General features: G+C 38.0%; 1 protein-coding gene across 1 annotated transcript; it reads right to left on the reverse strand.

Annotated features, from left to right (window-relative positions):
- Window positions 1-2396: 2396 nt before the first annotated feature.
- On the reverse strand, window positions 2397-27890 carry LOC137285220 (scaffold attachment factor B2-like). Its single transcript, XM_067817495.1, has 19 exons — window positions 27682-27890; window positions 19098-19182; window positions 18881-18906; window positions 18393-18509; window positions 17687-17744; window positions 15786-16836; window positions 14827-14864; window positions 14381-14472; window positions 13934-14083; window positions 13488-13557; window positions 12679-12867; window positions 7980-8116; window positions 6445-6608; window positions 6150-6260; window positions 5599-5727; window positions 5287-5439; window positions 4615-4763; window positions 3456-3569; window positions 2397-3343 (listed from the first exon to the last, which is right to left on the reverse strand). The coding sequence occupies exons 1-19, from the start codon at window positions 27802-27804 to the stop codon at window positions 3018-3020; spliced, it is 3282 nt and encodes a 1093-aa protein (XP_067673596.1). The 5' UTR covers window positions 27805-27890; the 3' UTR covers window positions 2397-3017.
- Between the last annotated feature and the right edge of the window lie 10 nt (window positions 27891-27900).

A 27900-nucleotide genomic window follows, 5' to 3' on the forward strand; every position in this document is an offset into this window, starting at 1 on the left:
TGCTGAATACGGGAACGTCCGTCACTGATGTTGTGAGGGTTATGGGATGCAGTCGAAAGACCATCCATAATCTCCAGACACGTGTCCATCAAACTGGCACCACAGCTGACCGACTACGTCCTGGGCCCTTATTCTCGAAACGTTCGTAGCCCTAAGAATTCTTAACTTTGATCGTAGTCTAATTGTTAAGAATGGGCTTAAGAAGTTCGTAGGGTTACAAACGTTTTGAGAATAGCTAGCAATAATTCCAGCAATATCACAGTGGAAGACACCAGAAATGTCTGTGTCCATGAAGCATATGAAAAGCAGAATATATGCTGAACATGTTTCAAAGGAATCATGCAATAACTGCATGAAGTAGTGTAACAAGAAGTTTCCTGTTTTAAAGTGCTCACATAAACCATCTACAGAAATGCAAAGCACTGACTTCAAGCCTCAAAATAAGAAAAGGGCAGAATGGATAATGACATGTATTCTGCGTTTAGATGTCTGATACTGCTAAGGCCTGCAAATGTTGACATTCTCCAAGCTGAAACTTTTCTCGAGACCCCAATGAGAGCCTATAATAAGTTACTAGTGAGGTGGTCAGCTTCACCCTGTACAATGTTAGTTTAAACAGTCCGAACAAATACTTCAGTCACACTGCATCTTGGGTATGGTGCACAGAGTGTCATTATCAATCAGAATCCATCTTCTGAAGTACTGTCAGAAATACAAAAAAAACACCTGTTTTCAGGCTGTTATTCTGCATCCCTAAAATTTACACAACTGCAAACAGGACATGCCGAAGTAACTTACTTTGAGCATTCACTGGCATGTGCAAGAGGTTATCCAGAAAATCATATTTACTTGTAAACTCAGGCAAAACTTAATCAGGCAGAAAACAATACATCAGACTATAGATGGCAATTAGTCACTCAGTCAGGTATGATGACCAGTTGACCCCCCTGGCATAAAATGCATGCCCTGCCTACTGGCACAAGGGGCCACCTCAAAGATAGTTTTTGTGGGTTTTTTTCATGAGGATTTTATGTCTCATTTATTGACTATCACCCTAGTTGTCTTTCATTCATTAAGTTTATGTCATGATATACAAGAGTGTGATACCTGATACCTAGAGACTCCATGGTAGCTACATCCTTAATAGTTTCAGCCTGAAAGCTATTTTATATCAGCTATCGTTTATAATGAAGCTTAGTCTGATTTCCAAACGGGAATTTAAGAAGTGTCCTTTGTAACACAGTATCATTGCACACAACTTGCACAAAGCCATCATTGCACACTTACTTGCATAAAGCCATGGTCTGATCTAAATAAGTCTCTCTGGACATTTCTGCAATAATCTCTCCTTAGAGATTATTACTTTTCCTTTTATTACTTTTCCTGTCCCCCTATCACTGGAACTGTAGTTGAGGTGATCTCAGTTTAACAGATACTGTAAATCATGAAATTAATGCATCATGAATTTAATGCGAGTGCAAAGGTCTTGTCTAATATGCATCATGAAATTAATGCGAGCTCAGGAAGCTGTGTCAATCAGAAAATGCAACACCCTGATTCTTAGTTGTTCATTTTGTTTTCATTTCTTATTACCACACACTAGTTACCTGAATTGAACTTGTTAAGCATTGAATGGAATGGAGCTGACAATGTTTTGATTACGCTGCCATGTTTGATCACATGATTGCTCGCTACTGCTTGTCTTATGACAACAATTGATGGTGAATTCAAGGTGGCCATGAAGAACCAATTTCTTAATTGGTATGCCAACAAAGTGTCAGACAATTTCACAGGTTCCAAAAAGGACTTGTGGATTTAAGAATAAGTGTGATGAAGCCTCTACAAGCCAAATGGATGGAGGCCGCGATTGCAAAGGTGAGCAAAGATCGCTAAACGATCCTGCGTGGCTGGAGACTGTCCGGTCTGGCTGATGTGCCTCAATGACTTTGAACAATTGACAGTGATTATTGTAACCAGTGATAACTGAATTGCGATACCCGTAATGAGGAAGTGACCTGTGTTGTCTGGTGTAGTGTCAACACTTCTGCTTAGTGACAAAATTTGCCGATGAATAATTTCAATAGGTATTAAGTAGTGTCAATGAAAGGAAGAGATTTCCGTTTATTCAAAAGTACACCCCCAGACTGAAATGCGTCATTTTAATAATGCGACACATGTACAGACGCATTTTTCGCATCAATAAAATGTTCGCATTAATTTCATGATTTACAGTATTTTACCCTTTCACATATCAACTACATAAATTGTAGAGATAAAAAGATAAATAATAATAATAATACAAAATTTGAAAAACAGTTTTTCCCCCCATTTCTGACAGTACTGTGTCAATCCTGACATTATGGAGATATGTCAGATTACCAAAACAAACCAGAAAATACAATGGGATCATTTAATGAGAGTCAATGATTGAATACAGGCTGATCATGACAGCAAACTTAACTCTTATAAAACACAACTTTCGTTGAAGACTGCTGTGACGTGTTGTTCATGTGGCTGTTTGTTGGGACATGGAATGAACTAATGTTAACTAAGTTCATACAAAAAGCTGTGAAATATGTCATACAAAGACTAGAAATTGTTTCAGGGAAAATCTTGATCAACAGAATCTAAGAGCATCAAGACATTGTGCTCCAGATGGAGATTAAAAGTCATTACAGCACCTGATCATGTTTTCTAGCATGTTTCTGGAGAATAAAATAAGGGCAAGTTTTGAAAGTCCATCACTCTTCAACTGACAACAAACAACATACACAATATCATGAGAACATACAATGCTGTTCCTGTAAGTCACAACACACTTCACTTGTCATCTGCTAAACCTATGTTCCCTGTTATTCACCTTGTCACAATATCAACATCTGAAGACATCAACATAATTCTGACTAACACATTCAGTGATTCTCAGATCATGCCACTTATCATATGAGCACAAGCTGTCTTTCAGTAACAGTTCAACATCACCACCTGCTCAGGCCATCCATAGGACAACACTGCATCTAGAATCTGCGGACCGTTGCTTGTTGCAAATAACGTGCCTCTGGTTGTCTTGTTACTCCACCCATCATCATAAGGTTTGTGTTTTGCGGAGCGGAAGCCATGTACAGTCCTGTTCCCCCGATGTCATCGATCATATTCCCACTACCCCCCATGTTAAACCCTCCACCTCGGTTACTGAGTGTATTCTGTACTCCTTCCATCCACCGGTCACTGTTGCCGCCGCCCCGAGGCCCTGAGTTGCTCAAACCATGGCCCCAGGAGGGGTCTATCTTGCTACGGTTGCTGTTATTTCCCCACGACTCGCGTTGACTGGTGTTGGCACCGTCTGCAAAGTAACTCACAAATACACTAAAATGTTCGAATATTTGTGGGAATGAGTTAAATCATGACCTCATTCAATACTGCAAATTGACGAACTAATCTAATATTCAACTCACTTGACATTATGGCTGATCCATCATTATAATGTTTTGAACGCCTGTCATCTTGCACCCCAGAGCCGCTCTGTCCCAGCCAGACAGCACGTCCACTTGCCACAACCATCCTGGAGTCTGCAACAGCAAGGAGTCTGTTAGACAATGCCGTAAGACCAGCAAAAATCAACACCCATACTGAAATTCTGCGTTTCTCAAACTCCTACACTATAACATTCAACGATAGCTTTAACACAGTTTCGTTAGATGCTGGAACAAATGCTGTCTACAAACAATAAATGAACATGTCCACTAATTATGATTACAAATTTACGGTATGTGAATATTTTGGTGTGCATATGGCAGAGTGGAAGGAGATCATTGTAAGATCTTACAGTTCTGCTCCTGAACAGAACCCTACCACCAATTTCAGTCGAGGTCGAATTTGTTGCCATGCAAACACAAAAATTTGTTTCATTTAGAAAACAAAATCTGCCAAAAGGCACCACCACCAGACCTATCTATATGCCATGTATGGGGTAGAAATACTGAATGGTTTCCGGAAAAGAGCACAACCACCAATTTCAGTCAAATTCAAGCCACAAAAAATATAATTCCTACAATGAGGTAACCCCTAAAAGGCACATCTAGGGATCATGTATACCAAACATGTACCAAAGCTAAAGTTTGGGAGATATGCTCTGGGCAAGATAACATCCTCAAAGCCACAGCCTAAGTCATGTTTCCATGGAAAATGCAAAATCTGGGTCTAATCCCCAAAAGGGACATCTAGGGATCATGCCTGATGTGTGTACCAAGTTTGATGAAGCTTGCATGTATACTTTGGAAAATCTGCTCTGGACAAGATGACATCCTCAGCCACAGCCTAAGTCATGTTTCCATGGAAACCGAAAAAAAAAAAGGAAAAAAAAAAGCCATCACGAATGAGCTAATGGTTTATGATGTATGATTTGGACAAAGTATCTGGATGCATGGACGCTTTGTTTTAACAGAGTTGTGGGGGATAAACATACACCACAGCACACTCACTAAAGAAAAGTAAGAAATAACGCTTGTGGAAGGTAAGAGTTAACGCTTGTGGAATCTGGGAAATTGGCTCTTGTACTCTACGTAAGGTGTGCATGCTACATATTTTGAAAATACTTCCCATTCGTAGTCTTACCTCTATCTGATTTCCAGTCATTTCGAGAACCCTGACGCTGAGGTGATCTGTTGTTCCGTCTGTCATCATCTCGACTTCTGTTCAAGTCTCGTCTGTTCTCCTGCGACCGGTTGAGTGTCCGTGTGTCTCGTTTATCATCTCTTGTGTTTCTAGTTCAGAATAGTGCCAAATGAGTAGATGCTCACATATGTACATTAATCATAGCAGCCACATACATATGATCTATGTTCAACCTGGATCTGAGATGAACACCCACTCTATCAGGAAGATGCACATTGTCAATCCCAGCAAGTTAACCCAAGCAACCACGAGTATAGGTCTGTCAACATCAAGCCCTGCAGATATATGGGACCATGGATGGATGTTAATCCTGACTGCATATCATGGTCATGACATCCATGAGCATTGTAGAGTACTGTCGTAATATTCAAATATCATAATTAGTAAATGGCATACTGTCAGCAAACTTGACCACCCAATCCTGTTAGTCGCCTCTTATGACTAGCATAGTTGCCTTTTATGGCAAGCATGGGTTGCTGAATATGAAGGCCTATTCTACCACGGACATTCATGAGTACATACTGTTTCAGAGTAGACTGACATGTGCTTTTCACTATCATCTGAGTGATTTTGTTTGTAATTCATGGAAGATTTTGCAACACTCCCCAATACCTCGGATTATCTGAAAAGCTGTCCCGTCTTTCCTCTCGACGATCATTTCGTTCCTCGATGTGTCCTCTATAAGAACCACGAGAGTCTGTATTCCGACTATCTCGCCTGTCATATCGCCCTTTCCTGTCACCATTGTCAAAGCGATTATCTCGTCTGAAAAAGAGCAAACAGACTTACTGCTGAGTAATTCATTCATCAGCATCAAACTTTCAGGCTGATAGTGTTTTTACCCAGACGCATTCTATATTCACTCAGTAACATACGACTAAGACACATCCAAACTCAATATATACTGAGTGACAAGTTCCTCACCTAGAACCACTATAGTTATCATGTCGATCAGATGTTGGTCGTTTAATCGGTCCACTCCAGTAGTCTTCGTCTTGACGACTGCCAAATTTGTCGAATGGCCTCTTAGCTGCCCTGACCTGCTCCTCGAGTCTGAAAATTTAGACAAAATTGTCTTCACTGCAACAATGTACGTAGTTTACAATCAGCAATACAATTATTATGTCAGACTGTTATATTTCAGGTTTCAAAAAACAAAATCCTTTGTCTACTGATTATGGAAACAGTGAAGACCTCTTAATCCAGATCCCAAGATGTGAAAATTACATTGTACCCAGGAGAGTGAAGTATCACAACAAATGCAAATGACATGACATAAATCCATGGCAGTTACTAGTTAGACGGTTGTCGTGCTACAGGAGCTTTGAGCATGTAGTCCTAGATTATAGTTGTCTCACTGGATTTAAGATTTCCATAAGTAACACAAACAGATATGAAACAGCAAGGAAACTTGAAAATGAGGTGTATTTTAGCATTATTGTTCACAAACACTAAAAAGCACTCCTACTCCTGACCTGCGTTGCTCCTGTCGAAGATGTTCAATTCGCTGTCTCTCTAGTCTTTCTCGTTCAAGAAGAAGTCTTTCTGTTTCCAAGCGATCTCGCTCAAGCCTTTCCCTCTCTTGTCTGTTTGAACGAGAGATCAGTTTACTAAGTGTTGATGTATATACAAAGTTGCAGTCACATACAGGAAAATCTTCTGATTAATCATTACTGCCTTTCACTGCTCAAGTCTTGTAGACAGTGACAGCTACTGCTAGAAAGTCTATTCACTCTATTCAACAGTAGTTGAACAGTCAACTACATATACCTCAGTTTCATTTTTTCTTGTTCCAATCGAAGAGCTTCATCTCGCTGACGCATATGAATTAGCTTCTGGCGTGATCGTTGCCTTTCAAGTTCAGACAGTCTTCTGCGCTCCTCATCACGTAGGGCATTTTCTTTTTGACGGAGGCGTTCTCGTTCCTTCTCAGTCTGAAATACAAACAATGCAAGGCATTATACATGTTGATGGTTCTGAACTAAACCTTATTTAGAAAATAGCACATGTGCCTAATAATCGTGAATTTTCATTGTCAGTACATGAACAAGTCATTTTATATTTTGAATGTAGTTGTGAGCATCCTGCATTGCAAACGTATAAAAAACATCTTAGGAAAAAAAAACCTCAGAGAACTCATCTCCAGTAGGGTCAAAGCTGTGATGAAACAGTAAAAACAAATTTCTGTTTCAAGGAAGCATCAACGAAAACAAAAGAACATGTGACCCTATCCCTAATATAAGGCAGGTAAATTAATACAAATATCAAACATGTATATTTTCATTAATAACTTATTGCATGTTATCTACTGGTATGATGAGGGTGTGCTTTCAGTGCTGACTGGATTATCTTAGCTTATAGCAATAATGTATAGAATTATTATTAAAACTTATCTCAACAGTGACGTCATCTGTGCTGTTTTATGACATGTCCATTTTTGTAAAAATGTGTCAGTGACCTCTGTTGTTTGTTGTGACAGTAAATGCCTCAAATCCAGTGTTGTTTTTTATTCTCATTTCATTAAAAATTCTATCCATATTAGCTATAATTACGGTAACACTTTTTTTCAGGGCATTATCATTTGCAAAGCCGTCAGGCAGTTAATGAAAGACCTCGGGCTTCTGCAAATGATAATGCCCTGGAAAATATCATTACCCTTATAATAGTCTGTGGGTAACTGTAGCTTTACCAACATAATTTGCATGCAAAGTGCACATTTTTACACAAGGAGTTGTACTTGAATCACAGTGGACTTGCATCCAGAAAAGCAAAGAAACTTTTTATTTTTTATGAGATAGGATAACAACAGGATAACTTGCACAATTTAGTACAAATGACTGATCATGACAAGAGACATGTTGGTTGGGCGTCTCTGGCTAGGGCACTGGACATACGATTTCGAAGCCGATATTAAGGGTTAACTTAGACTGAAGCTCATGATATCATCACTGGATTGTCTGGCCCAGACTATTATTTAGAGACTGATGCCACAGAGCTGGAATATTGCTGAGTGAGGCAAAAAACTAAACTCACTGACTCACTTGGACTTCAGCTTATCTATGAGATCGACTTACCTGCAGTCATATATGGTAACTAGAAGGGTTTTTACTGCACAACTCATTTTGACTGCATACACATGCAAAAGTTTACTGGATGTGGGATAGTAAGTAACAAGACAGGACATTTTTGGAACAGCTTTGTCAATTTATATTTCCAATCATGCTTCAATTTACAACAAGAGAATGCAATATGTCATGCTGGAAAAAATAAGAAAGTAAATAGAAAGTAATGAAAAGAGGACGTACCTTGATTTTCTCAAATGAGAGTATATCTTTAGACTTCCTGGGTGGGGAACTGCCTGGTTCAGGTTTCTTGTTATCTTCCTCAGATTTCTTCTCATCCTCCTCTGGCTTTTCTGTCTTTTCTTCTGGTGTCACCTTCTCTGATAACATATATTTTGTTAAAAGTGAAATGAGCCTTTCAATGCCAGTCTAGTGTCTGCAGTATGATGTATCTTGTAATACTCTGTATGGAATTATATAATTCCATCATAAATAGGGAAACATAAACTGGAACGTTCTGGTTTAGCTAAAGATGCATGGACCTTGCAATCTTGATAGCTATTCATGTTTTGTTTTCCTAGAACAGGACAATAATGACCACTGACTTGTGTATGTAATCAATTAAATTCATATCATACTGAAACAATACCTTTCACAGACAGCAGAGAGCTAGTCTAACTAAATCCCCACAGGCTGAGGTGTGAGGCCAATATAATTGAGAGTACAACAGGTACACAGCTTCTCAAAACTGGGAGTCCTGGGGACTCATGGCATATTATTTTGGGAGTCCATTTCCAAATTTGGGAATCCATCAAACTCAGACACGCATGAAATCAGTGATCATGGATGCTTCCCATTTGATAATGATTTTGTCATAATATAGTTACTTTCAATGTTATAAGAACAATGACTGGAAACAAAATATATTAATCGATATATTATATATCAATATCAAGATGACACCACATCACCTACTGTATGTTTATTGTCAATGTTATGCAGATTGATTAAATATGAATGACATTAAACTACAAAATATACTCTTCAAAAAAAAGTAGAGAAACCTGAACTTTGAAGTCTGGTAGCAAGAAAACCCATTGAGGAATCTTACAATGACATTCATCTTGTGTATGCAACATCATTTCATGTTATCACCACATGCAAACACAATGCATGGGAAGCATATGCACAACGTGGGAGCCTCCTACATGTGCATAGGGTGTCACTATGAATCTTGACGTTTTTCAGGTATGTCGATAAATCACTGTAGACCTTTTTTTTCTGCGAATTTTCTTGCATCTGTGCATGGTCAGGGTTTTCAGGGTCAAATAACACACTACTGACTGGAAACTGTAAACCTGAAATTTTCATGTCACACTCCAGTCACCTAACAAGGGGGATAACTGAATGAACAGGTTTGCTTTGAATGAAATTCATGTGATGATGCATTCTCAAAACATTCACTATGTATGGTATCAACACTGATTCAATACTACATATCTCCCAATTTCAACAATCGTACATTGAAAGTACAGGTCTCCTACTTTTTTTTGAAGAGTATACTAAGACAAGAAAAACGGACAAAACTTTAACCTGGTTGTATTGGTGTAGCTACAGTTGCTTTGAAAATGGCGGCCGTTGATACAGGTGATTAGTGCGCTCAGCAAATTGTGTTTTGACCGCACTATTTATTGCTCGTACCCACCTTTATGTTACCCCAGTATGTCAGTTTGTAGCCCACTTCTCATAGTATTGCTACATTATTGTTAGTGTTAAGTAAGTTTTGAATACACCGAGAGTTTAACGTTTTCTCGGCCCGTTACTATGGAAGTAGTGGAAAAGAACTACTTTATAATTAAATATCTCTTTTGAACGTAGGAGTTAGTAATATCGTATCATGAAGTTAGATAGGTTAGTTTCAGATCTTTCTATACACATATGATGAAAGATGTTATCCTTATTGCGCATAGGCATGAGAAGGCAATTAGAGTATTTTAGAAGCACACATTTACTAACGAAGTGAATCTGGACTGGTGACTGTAGGTTGTTTTCTCTGACGTCAGCTTCTGTCATATTTAAAGGTCACATATACTCTAACTGGGTACAAACGCAAAATCACTTGCTGACATCGTTATAAATGAAACCCCGTCATTAAAAATGCTCGTTTCGATCTTTAATTACCTTAAATGGACCTTTTTGTCAACAGTGCATAATTCTCAGCAGCAAACGAAATTTGTGGGTATAGAAATGAGGGTCTGTGCAGTATTCATCTACATTTCATGGGTTGAACTATTTCGTTTACAGGTTTGTACAAACCTGAAATCGCGAAAACTGTTGAGAAAAATGAAAGCTACATGTTCTCACAATCTAGTTTTGTCTCCTGCTTTGTCTAGTTTTCGAGTTACAACCTTTGTTTTCATAGACAATTCTGTTATAGATACCTTGTTCATAGACATTAGGATTTTACATGACATTGCTTATAATAAAACAATTTCACTCTTGGAATCGGTCAATATAAGGGGTCAATATAATATTACTTACGATAATATTGTCACTTCGACCACAACCTCGTTTCCAAGGAAGAAAGCGTTATATCCATGCAAAATCCTTTTGGTCAATAATGTGTAGTAAGCAGTCTTGATTTTATAAACTCGATGAAACTTGAACTCCATTTTCTATCCTGGAAGCGTGGTAGGGGGCGAACCATCTGATTTAGTATATACAAGAGGCTTCCAAAAAGCTCACTTCGCACACACTAACAACCAATTTAAGCACAAACTACGGAGTTTGGTGGAAATCTGTGCATAGTGACACCATCACCCGACCCCCAAGGAACAATTGACGACAACACAACAATTCGGCATGTCTTTGGTGAAGTTGAGAAATCAGCAAAATGACGAGCTTCCTACACATTTTCTATACATTTAACTGGAAACCGTTCCTTCTATGACGTCACTGTAGGGCTCTGGCGACAGAGTTACGTAACCTGTCTGCGGTTTCATTTGCTGGCGAGAGAGAAGCAGACGGCTTTTTAGCAACTTTTAAGCGCTTGGTATTAATTAACCACAAGTTTTTTTTAAAAAAGAAAATGGTGTTTCGTTTACGACTAACCAAAAGTCTTTCATTTGCAGTGATAAAAAGAGTACCAAAAGCTTAGTGGTCCTTTAAGCGAAAGGACCAAAATAGTACAGGGTCAGTAGGTCATAAGCATGTAAACAACAAACACGTCAGTCGGGCACACACGTCAGTCAAATTGGATACCTAGTCGAATATCACACGTCAGTCAAATTGGATACCTAGTGGAATATATATTGGACGCTTGGGAATTTACACTCTGGGAATGGAGAAGTCATTGTAAAACTGAGTGAGTACCTTCTCTAGTGTTGCTAAGTGGGAAGTGCGACTGCCAAGTGTCAATCTGAGCATATTGAACTTTTACATTACTGACCATTAGCCTTTGGAAACTTAGATATGGCCTGCGTAGATTAGTGTACTGCCTAGTGCCAGTTGGAGCTTATTGTAGTTTTCAATCACTGACCTTTACATTTTAAAACATAGAATGTGCCTGCATAATAGTTAGACTTTCCTTATATAGTAATAGCCCGACAGTTGCCTTCTTAAACTGAAGTTATTCATGACTGGTCGAATGATGTTGAAGTTTCCATAGTCTGTCAGTGAGTTGTCGATATTTCCGGCAGAGGGCTGTTTTCACCCTTCATAGTGAGCAGCTACCTCGTTGTAGGTAGGGCAGGGTGAAGTATCTCTTATAGTTGCTTTCAGGCCTGTTCATGTTTGTGACTCTGTTATATGACTACCTGTCGATCGTTAGGAAATTGTAGAATATATCTGCATAATATTCCTCTCCGACGAAACGATGTCAAACCACATGTAGTCTTGCATTGGTTCTCATACACTTTTTGATGTTCATCAACCTTGTTTCACGTTTAAGCTATCTACAGGCTATAGGCCTGCCAGATAGATTGTTGAATGACTAATAGTGCATTCCACCGTAACACTGGTCAATACTGTTGGCCGGAAAACTGGCCACGACTTCGTAAGTCCCATGAAAAAGTAGGCTGGTAAAACGGCCAGGTAGTAGGCACATCAAAATGATAATACATGTTTCGTAACCTTACTAATATATGATTCTTTTATCAAATGTATCACTTTTCACAATATCTGGAAACACGTATTAATTTCAAATGACTATATTATAAACAGGATTAGAACTATAAACTATTTCCACAATGTTACTGAAAGAAAAAAAATTACATACTTAGGCAACATAGGCTAAAATATTACATGTATGAAACACTTTTGTCACAGGTCAGAACCATGCACAACATGTCCAGTAAGTTCCATAATATATGTATAATAGGTTATGTATTGCCTAACACGTTCAGAATAGTGGGATTTTCATCTGAATGTATAAGTTTTCGTTTGAGAGCGTGATATCCATTGCTGTAATATGATTGCCTGCCTCAGGTCACGTGCAAAATTTTGACCAATCACAATCTTTACAGCAGACTGCAGGAAACAAGCATCATTAGAAACCAATCCTTATCCAATAAAATCACTTCTTACAACAGCGAAAATACTCTTGGAAAGGGTACAATGATATTCTTGATGTTTAGAGCACTTAAACAATGCCCGCCATCAAACAAATCGTTAACCGTGGTATTTCCTGCTGCTGCATCACATTAGCATGCGGGAAAGCCATTGATATTGGGAAATAGACAACCATGCATATTACTTGAGAAATCTTCAGTAAAAAAATTTTCAAATATTGCATCCGTAAGGACTCACTGGATTTTAGTTTGGGGTCCTTCATCAAATCCTGCGTCTCGTAAAACCCTGAGGTCAATACTGGTTGGGATGACACATTGGATACACATTATTATTCAAAGGGAACATCTGCATTAATATCTGAGATTAAACCCACCTGCAGATTTTGGCGATGTTGATGTCTTGGTATCTGTCGATTGTCTGTCATGTTTCTTTTCTGAGCGTCTATCATCTCTTCTACTTCGGTCATCATGATGTGGAGACCTCCCAGCTGGACGTCTACTGGATCGATTATCCCGGCTTACAGGCTTCTTTTCCACCTCTTTCTTATCTACATCCTTCATGACTGCAAAATATGTAACGTCTTTTAGTTGCATTTAGAAGTTGTTACATATGACCAAGATCTTTTTTGGACAAATCTTCTCTTACATCTTTGACGCACAACATTTCGGGTTCATTTAAGACCCCTTCATCAGGTGAACTGATGCTGTATTGCCCCAAAATGTTGTGTGTCAAAAAATTAAAAGGAGATTTAATGCAAACCGCATTTACTTAATCAAACTTTTAATTTAGTAGTGTGTTTTTTATTTTTGAATAAATTATATGGTGGATTCCCTAAAGGCTGTTTAGAGAAGTGTGTTGTGATATAGTGCCTGAAAGAAATGGGACAACTAGCACCATTCAAACAGCACAATGCAGTTGACTTGGTTAGCTGATGCTGATAACCTGAGTAACAGAAGTATCAGTCTTTGAACAATCACATATTAAGGTCAATTTCCATTATTATCTGAAGTAAGTATTCCATCTAAGCATATTAATTTACTTCTCAAAACAAGTTAAGGAACAGCAGCTTTTACAATACCCACAAGTTAAAAAAGATAAACTACAGAAGAGTGTATTCCTTTTAGAATATTGTGGGCCAGTGGATGTTTAATGACTGACAGTCAGTTAATTACCAACACATACCTGATGATATTCTGTCTTCAGGTTTTTTAACTGCAGCTGTCTTGCTGGGCCCACCTGGTTCATTCTTGGCCTTGTAAAACAAGTGTAATATGGTATCAGGAAGGGTTCACAAATATACTATTCAGCTCTTCTCTGGGATAGTGTGAAACTTCAGACAACAATGAAAATCTGTTCAATGTCCTTGTTGAACTCTTAGTCCTTCCCATATCCTCGATACAGTTGTTAATGCCCAGGGACAGGCAGGCAACAAGTCCCTGATGATGAAACCACCAAAACACCTCCCTCTTGGCTGATACTCTGTCCACTGAGACAGTGACATACAGCAAGGTCCTATTCAGAGAAATATGAACGCCCCTATCAAACCCTGAGTTGATTACATTATTCTCAATGGTAATCAAATTATTGCTATCTTAAGAAATGACTGAATGTGACAATGAGGTGTATACCTTTTCTACAGATACCATTTTCCCATGCAGTTCTGTCCGATGTAAGTGCTGAATACACTTGGCAGCCTCCTCAGTTGACGACATTGTCACAAATCCATAGCAACGAGATCCTGGACTGCGAGCACTGGTCACAACTTTAGCCCCAATGACCTACAAGACAGGAAACATTTTCTTGTGATTGGGTGCTTCATACTTCAACTTCACTCAGAAAAACTCATGACAGCTTCCATAAATATATACAAAGTGCTCTTAAGAAAACCCTAACAACTGTCTTTTCACCAAGTCCCTCACATATTTCACCACCATATAACTGGTAGAAAACACATATATCAATATTCTTATGGCAAATAGACATGCCTATAGTCAACTAATTCAGCCAAAACATTCCATTTTTGTGTCTCAAAATCACCTATTATAAAATGGAACTTCAAAAGAATCACTTCTCACCTTTCCATATTTGCTGAAAAGTGACTTGAGGTCCGTAGCTCTTGTAGATGATGACAGGCCACTCACCCACAGGTTGCGATTATGCTGGCTGGCTAGGTAACAAAGTTTCAGTTATTAATTTTTCATCTTTGTTTTAACTCTCAAAGCAACCTTAAATAATGTGAATTTAAAAAGTAAAATACTTGCTAGATACATGGACTGGGTTATTCTTACCTAACATCACACTTAGCAATAATTCACCCATAACAGTGGCCTGCACAATCCAGTGAGCAAGTTAATACTATAGATCGCCATCAAGTGACAATCCAGTGATTATGAACAATTCAAGAAGTAATCACCGGATCCTTTTGGTTACTTGTGACTACCAGTTGCAGGGGATCTATTTTTTTACCAGGAAGTCCATAAGGGTCAACGACTACACTAAACCCTGAGCTTGTTACACTTACTCTTTGTGTCCTTTTCTTTGGTTTCCTTGATCTCAGAGCTACAATGAACAAAATATAGACATCTCTCAATAGGATAGCATGAAAGTTTTGCTCAAAGAACAATGAACACAAACAAAATACCTTCTGGATATTTAATTTTTAAGGAAAGAATAAGTTGGGTCTTATGCTTCTTGCTGCACTATTCCATCCATATCTGATGATAACAATACCATTACCATTAAAAAGAAAACGCAATAACATGATTCAGGCAGAATTACGTGGGATCTGTTGAAATGAAAATGAAAAATTAAGCACACCACAAAACTGTCTTGTTGACTATTAACTTGGTCATTACTTCCTGCATTTGTTTGAGAATTTAACTGTGCACAAAACATCATTCACCCTGGGAGTAAATCGTTCTATAAAGCAAAAGAAGAAGCCAAGTTTTTGACATTATATTGTGTGAAACAAAATCTCCGATCACAGCATGGTATCTAATACAGGAAAACAAGCAGAAGCTTGTGTAGCCAGGAATCATTTGTAGTGAAGGAAACCACACCTGATGACAATAAAAGCTGGCTTTCTGCTGTCATCTTGACAAACACTTGCTCATGCATGCTTCAGATGAATGACATGACTATCTCATTGTTCAATTTCTTCACTTTACAAAAGCTTTTTTTCTGTCATAAATTGCCAGGATTTGACTGCTCTGAATTAATTTCTGTTTGAAATCATCTTTCTTACTTGGGTGCGCTGCTTCTTTACTTCCTCGTTTGAATGAAAAGGGGGACACAAGAAAGCATCTAAAGATCGCAAACGCCAAAGAATACTTAACTCATTGGTGTAAGCCAACTTCAATATGACTGAAGCAGCCATTTACAATGAGAATCTCTTTCATCTGGTCATAATGGCCAGTGAAAGCTCTGCGACCTTGAAGACGTTAGCATGATCAAGAAGACATCAATACAAACCAAACCAACCTCTTGGCAGGTTTTGCATCTTCTTTCTTCTCATTTTTTGCGTCCTCTTGTGCTATGGTGCTAATGTCCTCCGTCTTCACTTTGATATTCTCTCCAGCATCTCCCACAGCCTCTTCATTTTCTGCAGTTGTGTCAGCATCAGCAGTCTTTCCTTCTCCATTGTTCTCCATCAAATCTGCATCATTTTCCTTCAGATCTGCATCAATCTCATTCACCTGAGTGTCATCAACACTCACATCAAAAGAATCATCTGTTGCTTCAAACAGAGTGACCTGATCCTTTGGAATGTCCTTCTTTGCTGTTGCTGCCTTTGCTGGTGTTGTCTTTGCTATTGTTTCTGCAGGTTTTCCTGTTGCAGTTGGTGATGCCTTAGCTGCTACTCTAGGTGAGGATGATCGAGTAGCAGTTTTGGCAGGACCTTTCTGCGCAGTCTGTGTCTTTGCTGCTGTGGCAGTTTTGGCTGCAGGTGCTGGTGCTGGTACACTCTTAGGTGTGGCTGCAGGGTTTGCTGTAGGTGTTTTTGCAGCTGTTGGTTTTACAGGAGTTTTCACAGGCGTTGTTTTAGGTTGAGAATCTTTGGGTGCACTTTTTGCAGGTGTCGCTTTAGCAGCTGCAGGTGGTGTCCCCTTAGCTGCTGGTACTGGTGTTGATTTAGCTGCTGGAGCAGGTGTTGCTTTAGCTGCTGATGCAGGTGTTGATTTAGCTGCTGGAGCAGGTGTTGATTTAGCTGCTGGAGCAGGTGTTGATTTAGCTGCTGAAGCAGCAGTCTTGGTGTTTGTTGGTGTAGAAGGTTTAGTAGGGGCAGGAGCTGACATGACTTCAGGAACAGTCACAGTGTCAGTCACTTCTTCATCAGCCTCTTGCTCCTCTGCCTCATCTATAAATTCAGACTCCATTTCCGGCTCAGCATTTGCTTCGACTCCCGGGTTAACATCTTCCATGTCCCCTTCTGCTGGCATGTCTTCGTCACCTTCAAGATCCTCCTCACCCAAGTCTACTAAACCATCCTCCTCCCCGACAACCATCTCCATTTCATCATCATCTCGAGGGGCTAAAGAAAGTTTCAAGTTAAAAGAAATTTAGACCACATTACACAATGTCCATTTGACAGGAAAACTCATACTTACCTTGCAATATCGAATCAATACTATTTCAGTATAAGGTAACGGACATGAGACAGAAAGAATTCAACTCATGATGGCCTTGAAGTTCACATGAAGTCCAAGAAATGTTCATTCATGAAGCTTGCACTCGTCACAAATGTACTGAGATGATACAAGAAAATCTGTCATCACACAACTGCGTGATTCACAAACACCATCTTCCTCTGTTTACTCTTAGAACTGTTGCAAGATCACCAGTCTTTGCTACAAAGTTTGTCTTTCAAAGTGTCCATGCTCTCTTAGTGTCAACTCCACAACAAATAACACAGTGGCAGGAAAGTCACATCTTTTCCAGACCATGACGGATATATCTGTCCATGCTATTTCTCAGCTACTGTTTCTTCATACACAGAAATACCAACAAGACTGGTCACATGACAATATACTGCTGAGGTGTTCATAAAGTCATGTCTTGGCTTCCCAATGAATAGCGATTAAATGAAATACCAGTGCCAGTCTTTATCATCTGCCAACATTGCCTTGGCTCCATCCAATGGCCAGTACCGAATAATGTGTAAACATATTTACTTGTGCGAGTCATAACTTCTCTAAAATTAAAGACTACAACATCATATTAGAGATGGTGGTACTATTAAATGACCTCCTTATGAAAGGAACGTGAAGGAATTTACTCTGCAATCATAATTATGTAAGGAAAAGTCAAATGCTACTGATTTTTCATATGTAGAGTCATTCTACTCTCCAAAAAGGAACAGCATCTGCTTGGTATAATCTTACCTTCCCCTCCATCAGCCTCAGACACATCAACCTCAAATGCCTCCTCTTCATCAGTACCCTGGAAAACAGGTCTAGTTGTTCACAGTATATGTCAACGGGAAAATTAGTCCTCAGTATTTGTTCATCCAAATTCGAATTTGGCAGAAACTGTCCCAATTTCTGTTGGCAGTGGAATGCGTTAATGAAAGCTTAGTACAAGTAAACATGTTGAAAGCTTACCATTCAAAATAAACATGTACATGTAACTTTTTTTCCCAGAATGTGTAACTCATTGAGGAATCCTAAAAGTATGACCCAAGGCAGACCATTCATGCAATTAAAGTTGGCAACATGCTGCTAGTACATAACAATACAATTCAAGAGAGTCTTGAGCTAGCAATATTTTTCTGGTGGATCAGTTCTGCAAATGAGTGAAAACACATCAGTATCACTATCATATATATGAAACATAAGCCATTCCTTCAAGTGTAATGTTGATTAAATGAGTTACTGAATGGGAATGCAGCATATCTATTCATGAGCCTAAAGTCACAGTAATGCAGTATTTCCTAAATGCAAACCTCTAAACTTCATAGTACAGATACGGATGAAATCTGTCAATTGATATTATTGAATATGATAGTTATGCACACACAATAACAATTCTGCAACATTTCCTCAACACGACCATTTTGATTTCACAAAACATTCACATGTCCATGCTAACCTGTTCTTCTGCTTCAACATCCTCCCCGAGGTCAAGGATAGCATCATCCAGAATGTCTTCACTCTCATCTAGTTCACCCTCAATGTCTTCTTCTAACATCTCCTTTTCTTCTCCTTCCTAATGCAAGTTAATACATGATATTATCTCTCTAAAATGGCTTCTATGGGAGACATCAACCTATAGTATCACACATGAATGCACACAAATATACCTTAACACCATTGGTCGTTACACTTTGTGAACTGAAAATGTTGAAAGAATGATTTTGGATAATAAATAAAAACAGAATCCAATCTTCATGTATTTGATACAAAAATATAGCCTATGATAGATTTATAAACCACATGGGTATGGTTCACTACACACGAAACAATCGACCTACCAAAAGCCCCCTATATATCAGTAAGACAATAGTCATCATGGTTTCTAGGTTTGAATGACAATTTTATTGCATCTTACTTAGACAAGCAAAATGATGAAAACCTTACCTCTTCTTTTGGTATTTCTCTTGATCCTGAAACAAGAAAACTCAATATTGAAATGGTCATGTTTGGCAAAATATATGAAAGCTAAGTCCTGATTATTTACCAAGCTTACTGATTACATTAGACACAGAGTGAATGAGTGAGAATGGTTTTACACCACTTTTAGCAATATTTCAGCAATATCAAGGGCTTCACATTACAGACATATACTTCTCATTACTTTTCTTTTCTTCTGTCTTCTTGGGTGTAGCATCTGATACCGTAAATGTGTATTCATCCGGGTGATGCCCCTCATCCTCCAATGCCTGAAACAGTGTGTAACAAGTGTCAGTTCAGAGATGTGCCAGAGGACTAGTGTACAGAATTGGTTGAATCTTCATGATTGGTCATTGGATTATCAAAATGATCGATCATAAAGTTAGTGCTTAACTTCCAGTCAAAAATGTTAAAGAGGAGGCGATATGATACAAGACTATTACGAGTCTTGACATTGGCTGTTACCAGTCACATTTGAGCCCATCAGGGATCTCCTTGTTATATGCTTATATGCCTTTATTAAGAAATATTGACTTACAGGACCCAAGATGGATACACATTTAAGTATTAAATGAGTGAAATTCACCTTAAATTGCACAAAAATGTAGGTACATATTAACCGATCATGATCGATTACAGATATTGTGACCAATTTCTTGATGACTATTTACTACTGATCGATCATCTACAAAATTGATTAACTGGAACACCACAACACAAGACTACTTGTTTTCTCTTGTCTAGATAAATCAAATGAATCATGTTGGTGTATTTGTATCCTGGTATCTACCAGAGAGGTTAGTGGGAGCATCTCAACCGATTCTTTCCTCATGTGACACGAAGGCACAAAGAAGTGATGTTATGATTTAAATCTATTCATACCACTGAAGACCTGGGGATGAACAGAAGATGCTGCATACTATTGATTTATATACATTTAGATAGTTCAATACCCACTGAGGGTTGAGAATTCTTTTTGCAGACATAATCATCCATACCACACATAATAATTCCACTTCATAAAAAGGGGGACAGAAACGATCTTGATAATTATCGGGGTATATCATTAATGAGTATATTTGGGAAACTGTTTACTTTGATACTGAATAATAGATTATCAACCTTGGCGAATATGCGTGATAAAATTCCTGAATCCCAGGCAGGATTCAGAAAGGGATATTCTACGTCGGACCACATATTTACTCTGTATCCACTAATCCAGAAAGCATAAGTTGTACATAGCATTTGTAGACTTTAAAAAAGCATTCGATTCAGTCAGTCGTTCTAAATCATTGCAGTGTTTATGCAAAACAGGTTTATAAGGGAAAAATAATAAACATTCTGAAATCAATGTATTCTAATGTTCATTCTTGTGTTCGTTGCAAAGACTGGGTTACAGATTTGTTTCATTGTCCACTCGGTTTAAGACAAGGTTGTTGCTAGTCCACTTTTTTTTTTCCTTCTTCATTAATGAATTGTATCATGAAATCATTTTAGGTGGAAAACATGGAATTCAAACGCACCCAGATCTTTCAGAAGTCCTAATGCTCCTCTTTGCTGATGATGTGATTTTAATTTCAGATACTGTGGTCGGTTTACAAAGCCATTTAAAAATCTTAGACGGCTACACTAAAGAATGGAAGTTAACAGTTAATTTAAGCAAAACAGAAATTGTAATATTTAGGAGGGGTGGTCCTGTGGCCAGAAACGAACGCTGGTTTTATGATGGTCAATTAATTAATTAATGTATCCGATCAGTATTCCTACTTAAGATCTTTGTTTTCAAATAGAATGAATGAGTGAGTGAGTTCAATTTCATGCAGCACTCAGCAATATTTCAGCTATATAGCCGCGGTCTGTTAATAATCGAGTCTGGACCAGACAATCCAGTGATCAACAACATGAGCATCGATCTGCAAAGTTGGGAAGCAATGACTTGTGTCAACCAAGTCAGCGAGTCTGACCATCCGATCCCATTAGTTGCCTCTTACAACAAGCTTAGTCACCTTTTACTGCAAGCATGGGCTGCAGAAGGCCTATTCTACCCTGTGACCTTCATGGGTCTCAAATAGAAAGAATTTGACTTAATGTACACAGAACTTAGCTTTACCTGGAAAAAAGGCTTTAACACAAGGTTTAATAGTTTTATACAACATTGGAACTATGTCATCCCTTGTGTGTTTAAAGATATTTAATATTCAGATTCAAACTATCCCATTATACAGAGCTGAAATATGGGGTTTTCAGTGGTTCGGTTGTATAGAGTTCACCTTTAAGCCTGTAAAAAGTACCTCAATTTAAGTCCAAAAATACCTAACTGCATGGTATATGGTGAATGCTTCAGATTCCCCTTGTATATTAATTCTCAAATAATGTTTAAAATATTGGTTCAAGATTCTAAGATTCAAAATATGCACTAACGTCTTCCAAAATTTGTTTACAATATGCTCCTAAACCTGGATAGTTTGGGCAAACATGCTTGGGTAACTGGTATTAGAAATTTACTATTTTCTCACAGGTTCGGTTTCATATGGTTATGCCAGTCAGTTGGAGATGTGAATTAATGAATTTTGTGTTAGATCAATAGACATGTTTAATCCAGAATGAAAATCCACCTTAGATTCAAGCTCACGATATGAATATTACAGGATGTTTGAAACGTTACTACAATCGGAAAAATATTTATCAATAAATGTAATTACAACATACAGCTTACAAATAATGTTTGTAAAATACTGTTTAGGTTTATCAGTAATGATTAATGAGGGTAGAAAAACCACTGTCGGTAAAGAAAGTCGATACTGTCCTTTATGTAACATGGGACAAGAAAATGAAATCCATTTTACACTGATATGTCCTTGCTATGACGAATTAAGACAGAAATACATACAAGGCCATTTTCTTGCAAAACAACCCCTATATGCATATATGTCTTTGTTACAAAGCAGCAACGAAACTATTATTGTTCAACTGTCTTTGTATATAAGGCATGCATCAGCAAAAAGAGATGTTCCTATTAAACAAATTGTATACCCTTAAATATACATGTAAATATCTCTATTCACTGTAACTCTCATGTATATGGGCCGAAATATGAAGCTTAAGAGGTGTGACATTCCTTTATTCAATAACAGAGGTAAGAGAAAATCCCCCAGATGAAGATGAAAAACTATGGCCACAACTATAAAGTAACAAGCACTGTCACTGATATACGAAACATAATCCTCCAATGCAAATTATCAAATAAAACATAAAAGGGAATGAAAGTGAAGGTCGTAACTTCAGATGAAGTTAAATGTCAACAAAAAACATGACCAGTCAACCTCTCTTGGTATCTTGCTGAGTTGTTCAAATGCACAAATATTTTTAAGACCCACTTTGACCTTGATATGAATGTCACAGTGAATGAAATATACAAAAAAAATTATAAATAATAAAGAAACTGCTTATCGAAAAACATTCAAGGTAAGTGTTGAAAGTCTATGAAGAAAATCCAGTGAAAAGTTCCTGAGATATCTTGCTGTCAAGCTTGACATGGTGAAATTTTCTAAATGTCACCATTACTTTGAAAATTAAGTGAAGGTCATGTAATTTGACTGGGCCCTGTGTCTTCCCTTGATAAAGCTTGGTATTGAGAATGAGCAAAGTCCAGTGAACAGTTCTTGAGATATCTCGCCGACAAGGGTAAAACATTAAAGTCGCCTTGTGACCTTGAAAAGAATGTCAAGGTCACCAAAAGCTGTGATGAACCAATGTACCAAATATGAAAAGAATATAGTCAACGGTTCTTAAGATATTCCAATTCGTGCAGACGGATGGAAAGACAGATCGTAATGCTATATCCCCCGTTTTGTGCTAAACCTGCATAGGGGGATAATATTGCATTATAGGTAATAGCTAGGATAGTCCACTTTTTCTGCAAGAAATGACATGTGCCTTAGTCTACAACCATTTAGGGGTAAAATGACAGACCAAGATTGCTATTACATGATAAAACTGCAATGTTTTCATTCTAACAGTTATTTCTTCCAAACCCTTGTTCCCATCGTGTTGTTTCCCTTCCATGACATGAATAGTTAATGTTATAATCCTTTATGATATCATCACCGGCAAGTGATTCTGAAACAGTATATTTGCTTATTAATTCATCTGGCAGTCCTGTTTGTAGCCTAAAACCTAGATATTTTCCTTAAACATGTCAAATCTTGATTTGTTAGCAAATTACAGGGCATGTAGAAAGAAAACAGCTGTTTGACTGTTCATTATTTATTGATGGACAAATCAGTGAAGATTTAACAAAAAATAGCTGGTATCCCATCTGCACTGTGCACATGGAGATGGAAAAAGTTAAGTTTGTTTCGATTGGTTTGAATGAGACAATATGTGATATGATTTTGATGTATTCGGGAAGTACACATTGTCATTTTCACATAAAACTTCAATAAAGATATTTTACTTGTGTATTTGAACTTTTCTGTCATATATTATACACATCTAGCTGCAACAAATCAAATATTACATTTGTCATAATATTTTAATTTACACAGGCAATATATCTCTTCACTGATGTATGATATTATTAATTATGATTGATATTATAAATATCCAATTCTTGTGTATATCTATAGAATTATCTCCGCTGTTCATCACCCTGATAAATGCCATTTAAGAGATTCTTTGACATTTCCGAAAAACAAAAACATCATAATAGAAAAGCTGGTGACTTTCTAACTGCCTATCAGTTTACAACATATGTAAACAAACTTTCCAAAGTTGGCATATTTGTTTCTGAAGCTCTTCACATAGATTGAGTTTAGTTTTATGCTCCACTCAGCAATATTCTAGTTATATGGCAATGGTCTGTAAATTATCTGAACCAGACAATCCTGTGATCAACAGCATCAGCTTTAAGAAGCACATATGGGAACTGATGACCTGTACTATGAAGTCAGCAAGCCTGACCACCTGCTCACGTTAGTCGCCTCTTACAACAAGCATAGTCGCCTTTTGTGGCAAAGATGAGTGTCAGAATGATCACAAATCCCATGGCTGTTTTAATATGTCCCAAGTTAAATATGTACAATAAAGGTGGCATATGGCTAAAATCACAATACAAACTATAAGTAACGCCGTCACGTGTGTCACATCAGAGACCATATATATATATATTACGACCCAGTATGTGGTCTCTGGATAACTAATATCACAAATATTCTCCGGCAGCGAGAACTGCAATGTGGGTCATGTCTGGTGAGGTATATATGTATTGATTTTAGTCTTGGAATGATCAGGTCAAAATTAGACAAGGCAATGTAGTATGGATTCAAAAAGGTAAGAGTTTTGCATGTACCCTTCATCCCCATCAAAAATTAAATTACAAACTGACATCACACCTCTACCTAAATGTAATGATGACAAATTTAATTACTATCTGTGTAGATTTATTATTGAAGTGAGAAAGGATAACAGTGAAAACTATCCTTAAAAAATGTACGTCAGTTAGTTTTGGTTATCCAAATGAAGTTGGTGAAGTTGGGTAGAAATGTGCAGTTATTATCAGATCCGGTTTACACATAACTGAAAACCAGACAGGGCAATGTCATGAAAGTGAGGGCAACAGAAGTCTGTGGAATGCATCCAACTCAGGCAGATGTCATTATTGTAAATCAGGAGCAAGTACTTTGGGATAAATGTATTCTTGGCCATTCATCTCCTCAGACACTGCTTGATATCATGCTATACCTAACTGGACTCGACTCTGCTTTACGCAGTGGCGTTCAACACAGAATTTTGACAGGTGATCAAACTGATATTGGAGAATATGACCAGGGTGAGTTCATACGCTACCATGAAAAAGACAGTAACTGTAATCAATGTGGTTTGACAGACTATCATGTTGCACCCTTAAGTGCTACTGCATGTGCTAGAGATGTATCTAATAAATATCATCCACCTGTACCAAAAGTACCCCATCCCATCAAAAACCAAAATTACAAACTGTCTTGCATGCCTCTTTTAATATATACTGGCGTCTCCTATTCTCGTGGTACTTACGGATATCGGCTGATAAAATAATACAAACAGTTCTTTTCGTATGTATGCTTGTTGTTTTTAAATGAAGAGATTCCACGTCTAACATCTGCATCTATCAACTCCTTGATACATCAGGTGTAATATCGCACTTGAGCTCGATGAAAAACGTGGTCGTCCTGCGCGGACTTTGCCATTCAGTGCATTCTTGCAGCATAATGAAAAAGTAACGTTCTTATGTGTAAGGAAGGGAAATCTTGTCGGAAAGGACGGGGAAAAGTTATGACTTTTCCAAGTTGCTTAAAGGGGCACTGATGCGGAGCGAATAATGTTTCTCGCCAACGGTCTAATTACGAAATCAAACCGCAAATTGGTCAGCGCCCGCTCCTTCGACCGTGACGGACAAAGGAACTGGGCTCCTGTCCATATTAGCAGAATTTCTTCACCTAAACAGTCGGGAGGCCGGATGCCCATCATATGCCATTTCTTTAAAAATATCCATGGTATTCCTTGTCTGATCGTAACCAAATATCCCAGCAGTGTAGTTCTTTTCGGATGCTTGGATGGTATAGTTACTGATCCAATTTGATCCTATTTCAGTGTTTTTAACCTGATATTTAATCATGTTACATGGAAAATATGATGTCTACAGGCATGTAGCCATTTGTTTCAGTACGGAAGATTGCAAGGCTTTATATTTAGGTAATTCTGAGTCTTGGTTCAGCTATGATAGCAAATATCTTACGAAACTTTTGGTAGCTATGGTAGCTACAATGGTTTATTATTTATGATAATAAAAACACACAGTTGATTTATTTGAATTCGTTAACAAAAAACGATGACTTTGCCTATGGTAGAGAAATCTGAAAATTTTCTTACGTAAAAAACCCTTATTTCACCTATTTACCCAAGTACACAGCAAATGCCCGTGTGCATTCCTTATGTAACGAAATTCGTTGGTATCCTCAAAACAGTTTCGGCCCATAAGTGTTTTCAGGCTGCATGCGACACAGAGATTACATCTTCCTTGCTGTAACTCGCGTTTGATGGTGTAAACCTACTTATTTGTCATCATTCTCTTGATGGTCAATTCATGAATTTATAACAGGTATAATTAGTAGTAACACAACTTCGGTTACTCAACAAAGGTTCCCATTTGGCATTTCTCCTGTCTGGAGTAAATACTCAACATTATAAATTAAGGTCTGTAATGGCAAATGTATTGTATGTTATGTAATATGTGCATGTAAGTGATGCAAGAGGGCTTATCAACTAAGTTACAAAAACAAACATCGATCAAAGGATTAACCGATAACTCACTGATTGATTAATTACTTTTATCTTCTAGCGGATTTGTCAAAAGGCAGTGTGTGTGGATGACTACACCCTGTCGTAAAGTGTAAGTGCAAAAACAACATCCTCCCTTCAAAGAATTAACCACCCTTACGTTGATTGATTGATTGCTCATTATTGGTTAACTAAATTACTTAGAATAGTGGACATCATACAATTAGTTGCCAGGTGTGCTATCTTGGGAGACCAATCAGAGGTTTATCTGGTTTTCACCAACGAAAGACGTGAAACGATGTGTTACTTTCTCGCAAATGAGACAGTTGTAAGACACGCGACACAGAGCAGGATTACTTACCAGCTGCAGATGAATGGAATACGATTTCTTTTACGTGGATATTGATGGATACATTCCTGAACAAGGTAGTAGCCTGACATCGTTGCTATAAAATTAGTCTGTTTTACATTCATTTTTTTTCATTTTGTTTTAATTTATTTGTTGTAGCATTCAGCAGAATCTGTATGACAGAAAAAACACACTAGATCGCGTATGTGTGTGAAATAGGATCCACATTGGCATTCTATACAATGTATAAATGTTGCTGTTATGTTAGAAATTTACTATGAGTATAAGCAGATCGTGTGTTCTTTTATTAATTTTCAGAATCATACTAGTATGACCATAAACTAACTAGGGTTATGAGACAAAATATAGAGACGTTTTCCGTCCTAATAGTTTTTTACCATTTCTGCCACGGGCAGATGATTAACCTCCAAAGTGTTTCATTTGTTTTCATAATACATTTGGAATGAAGTAAAAATGACTTCACCTCAGTTGATCTGTCTATAATTAAACTATCAATTGCGCTTACGGACTGCGCAGCAGAGGTCACGAACCAGTCACGAATTCTGGGATATCATCCGGGTACTCACGGGAAAAAAACAATAACAAAAGTTTACACCAGTCCACGGAAATTGCTCCGCATCAGTGCCCCTTTAAAACTCACGAATATTCGTTACATTGCAACATTTTGATAATTCACAGAATTGGGCCACTTCCTAGTTACCGATCAATGATGTAAGCAACCGCTAAGTATCACGTATCGGCGATCTCGGCAGAAAATGTGGTTACCGCGAGAATAGGAGACAGGAGAATCGTAGACTGTTCGTTCCCCTCCCTACAGTGCGAACAACTTGAACAGGTATAAAAAACAATCCATTAACGTATTTCAGATTTGGAACATTACACCAGGGAAGGACTCCCCTGAAGCAAATTTACTATGTGAAAAAGAGAGGGGTACGGGCGGAATTTCCTTCAAAACATCACCAGCATATGACATGTACGTATTAGCAGTGACCTTTTCTCGCGGTAGAGCGACTTATTCGCGGGGACCGATTTGAACGATTTCTAGATGTTGCGTTCGCACATTGTCAACTTGAAAATTCACCTTTGCAAGCCTCTCATGTAACACAGCTTTTACACCAGCTTTATCTAAACCACGTGTCTCTAATTCCTGGCGTAAATCAACAACACGCAACTCTGACAGCTTCTTTTCGCCTTGCACCGCCATCTTGTTGCAATGTTGAGTTCAGGTAAGAGCCCGGATGTTGCAGGTAGCCGTCAGGTCCCGACCCATTCGTAAATACTCGCCTCTTTCCGTAACCTG

The sequence above is a fragment of the Haliotis asinina genome, chromosome 5, assembly GCF_037392515.1.
Source record: "Haliotis asinina isolate JCU_RB_2024 chromosome 5, JCU_Hal_asi_v2, whole genome shotgun sequence".
Lineage (NCBI taxonomy): Eukaryota > Metazoa > Mollusca > Gastropoda > Lepetellida > Haliotidae > Haliotis > Haliotis asinina.

What these genes read in the sequence shown, in the direction of transcription:
- LOC137285220 (XM_067817495.1), bottom strand. Translation starts at nt 27,804, where the DNA reads ATGGCGGTGCAAGGCGAAAAGAAGCTGTCAGAGTTGCGTGTTGTTGAT. An exon ending in GAAGACAGAAGAAAAGAAAA is followed by an intron (nt 18,907 to 19,097) that starts GTAATGAGAAGT and finishes TTCTTGTTTCAG; the next exon opens with GATCAAGAGAAATACCAAAA. An exon ending in GAGAAATACCAAAAGAAGAG is followed by an intron (nt 18,510 to 18,880) that starts GTAAGGTTTTCA and finishes AACTTGCATTAG; the next exon opens with GAAGGAGAAGAAAAGGAGAT.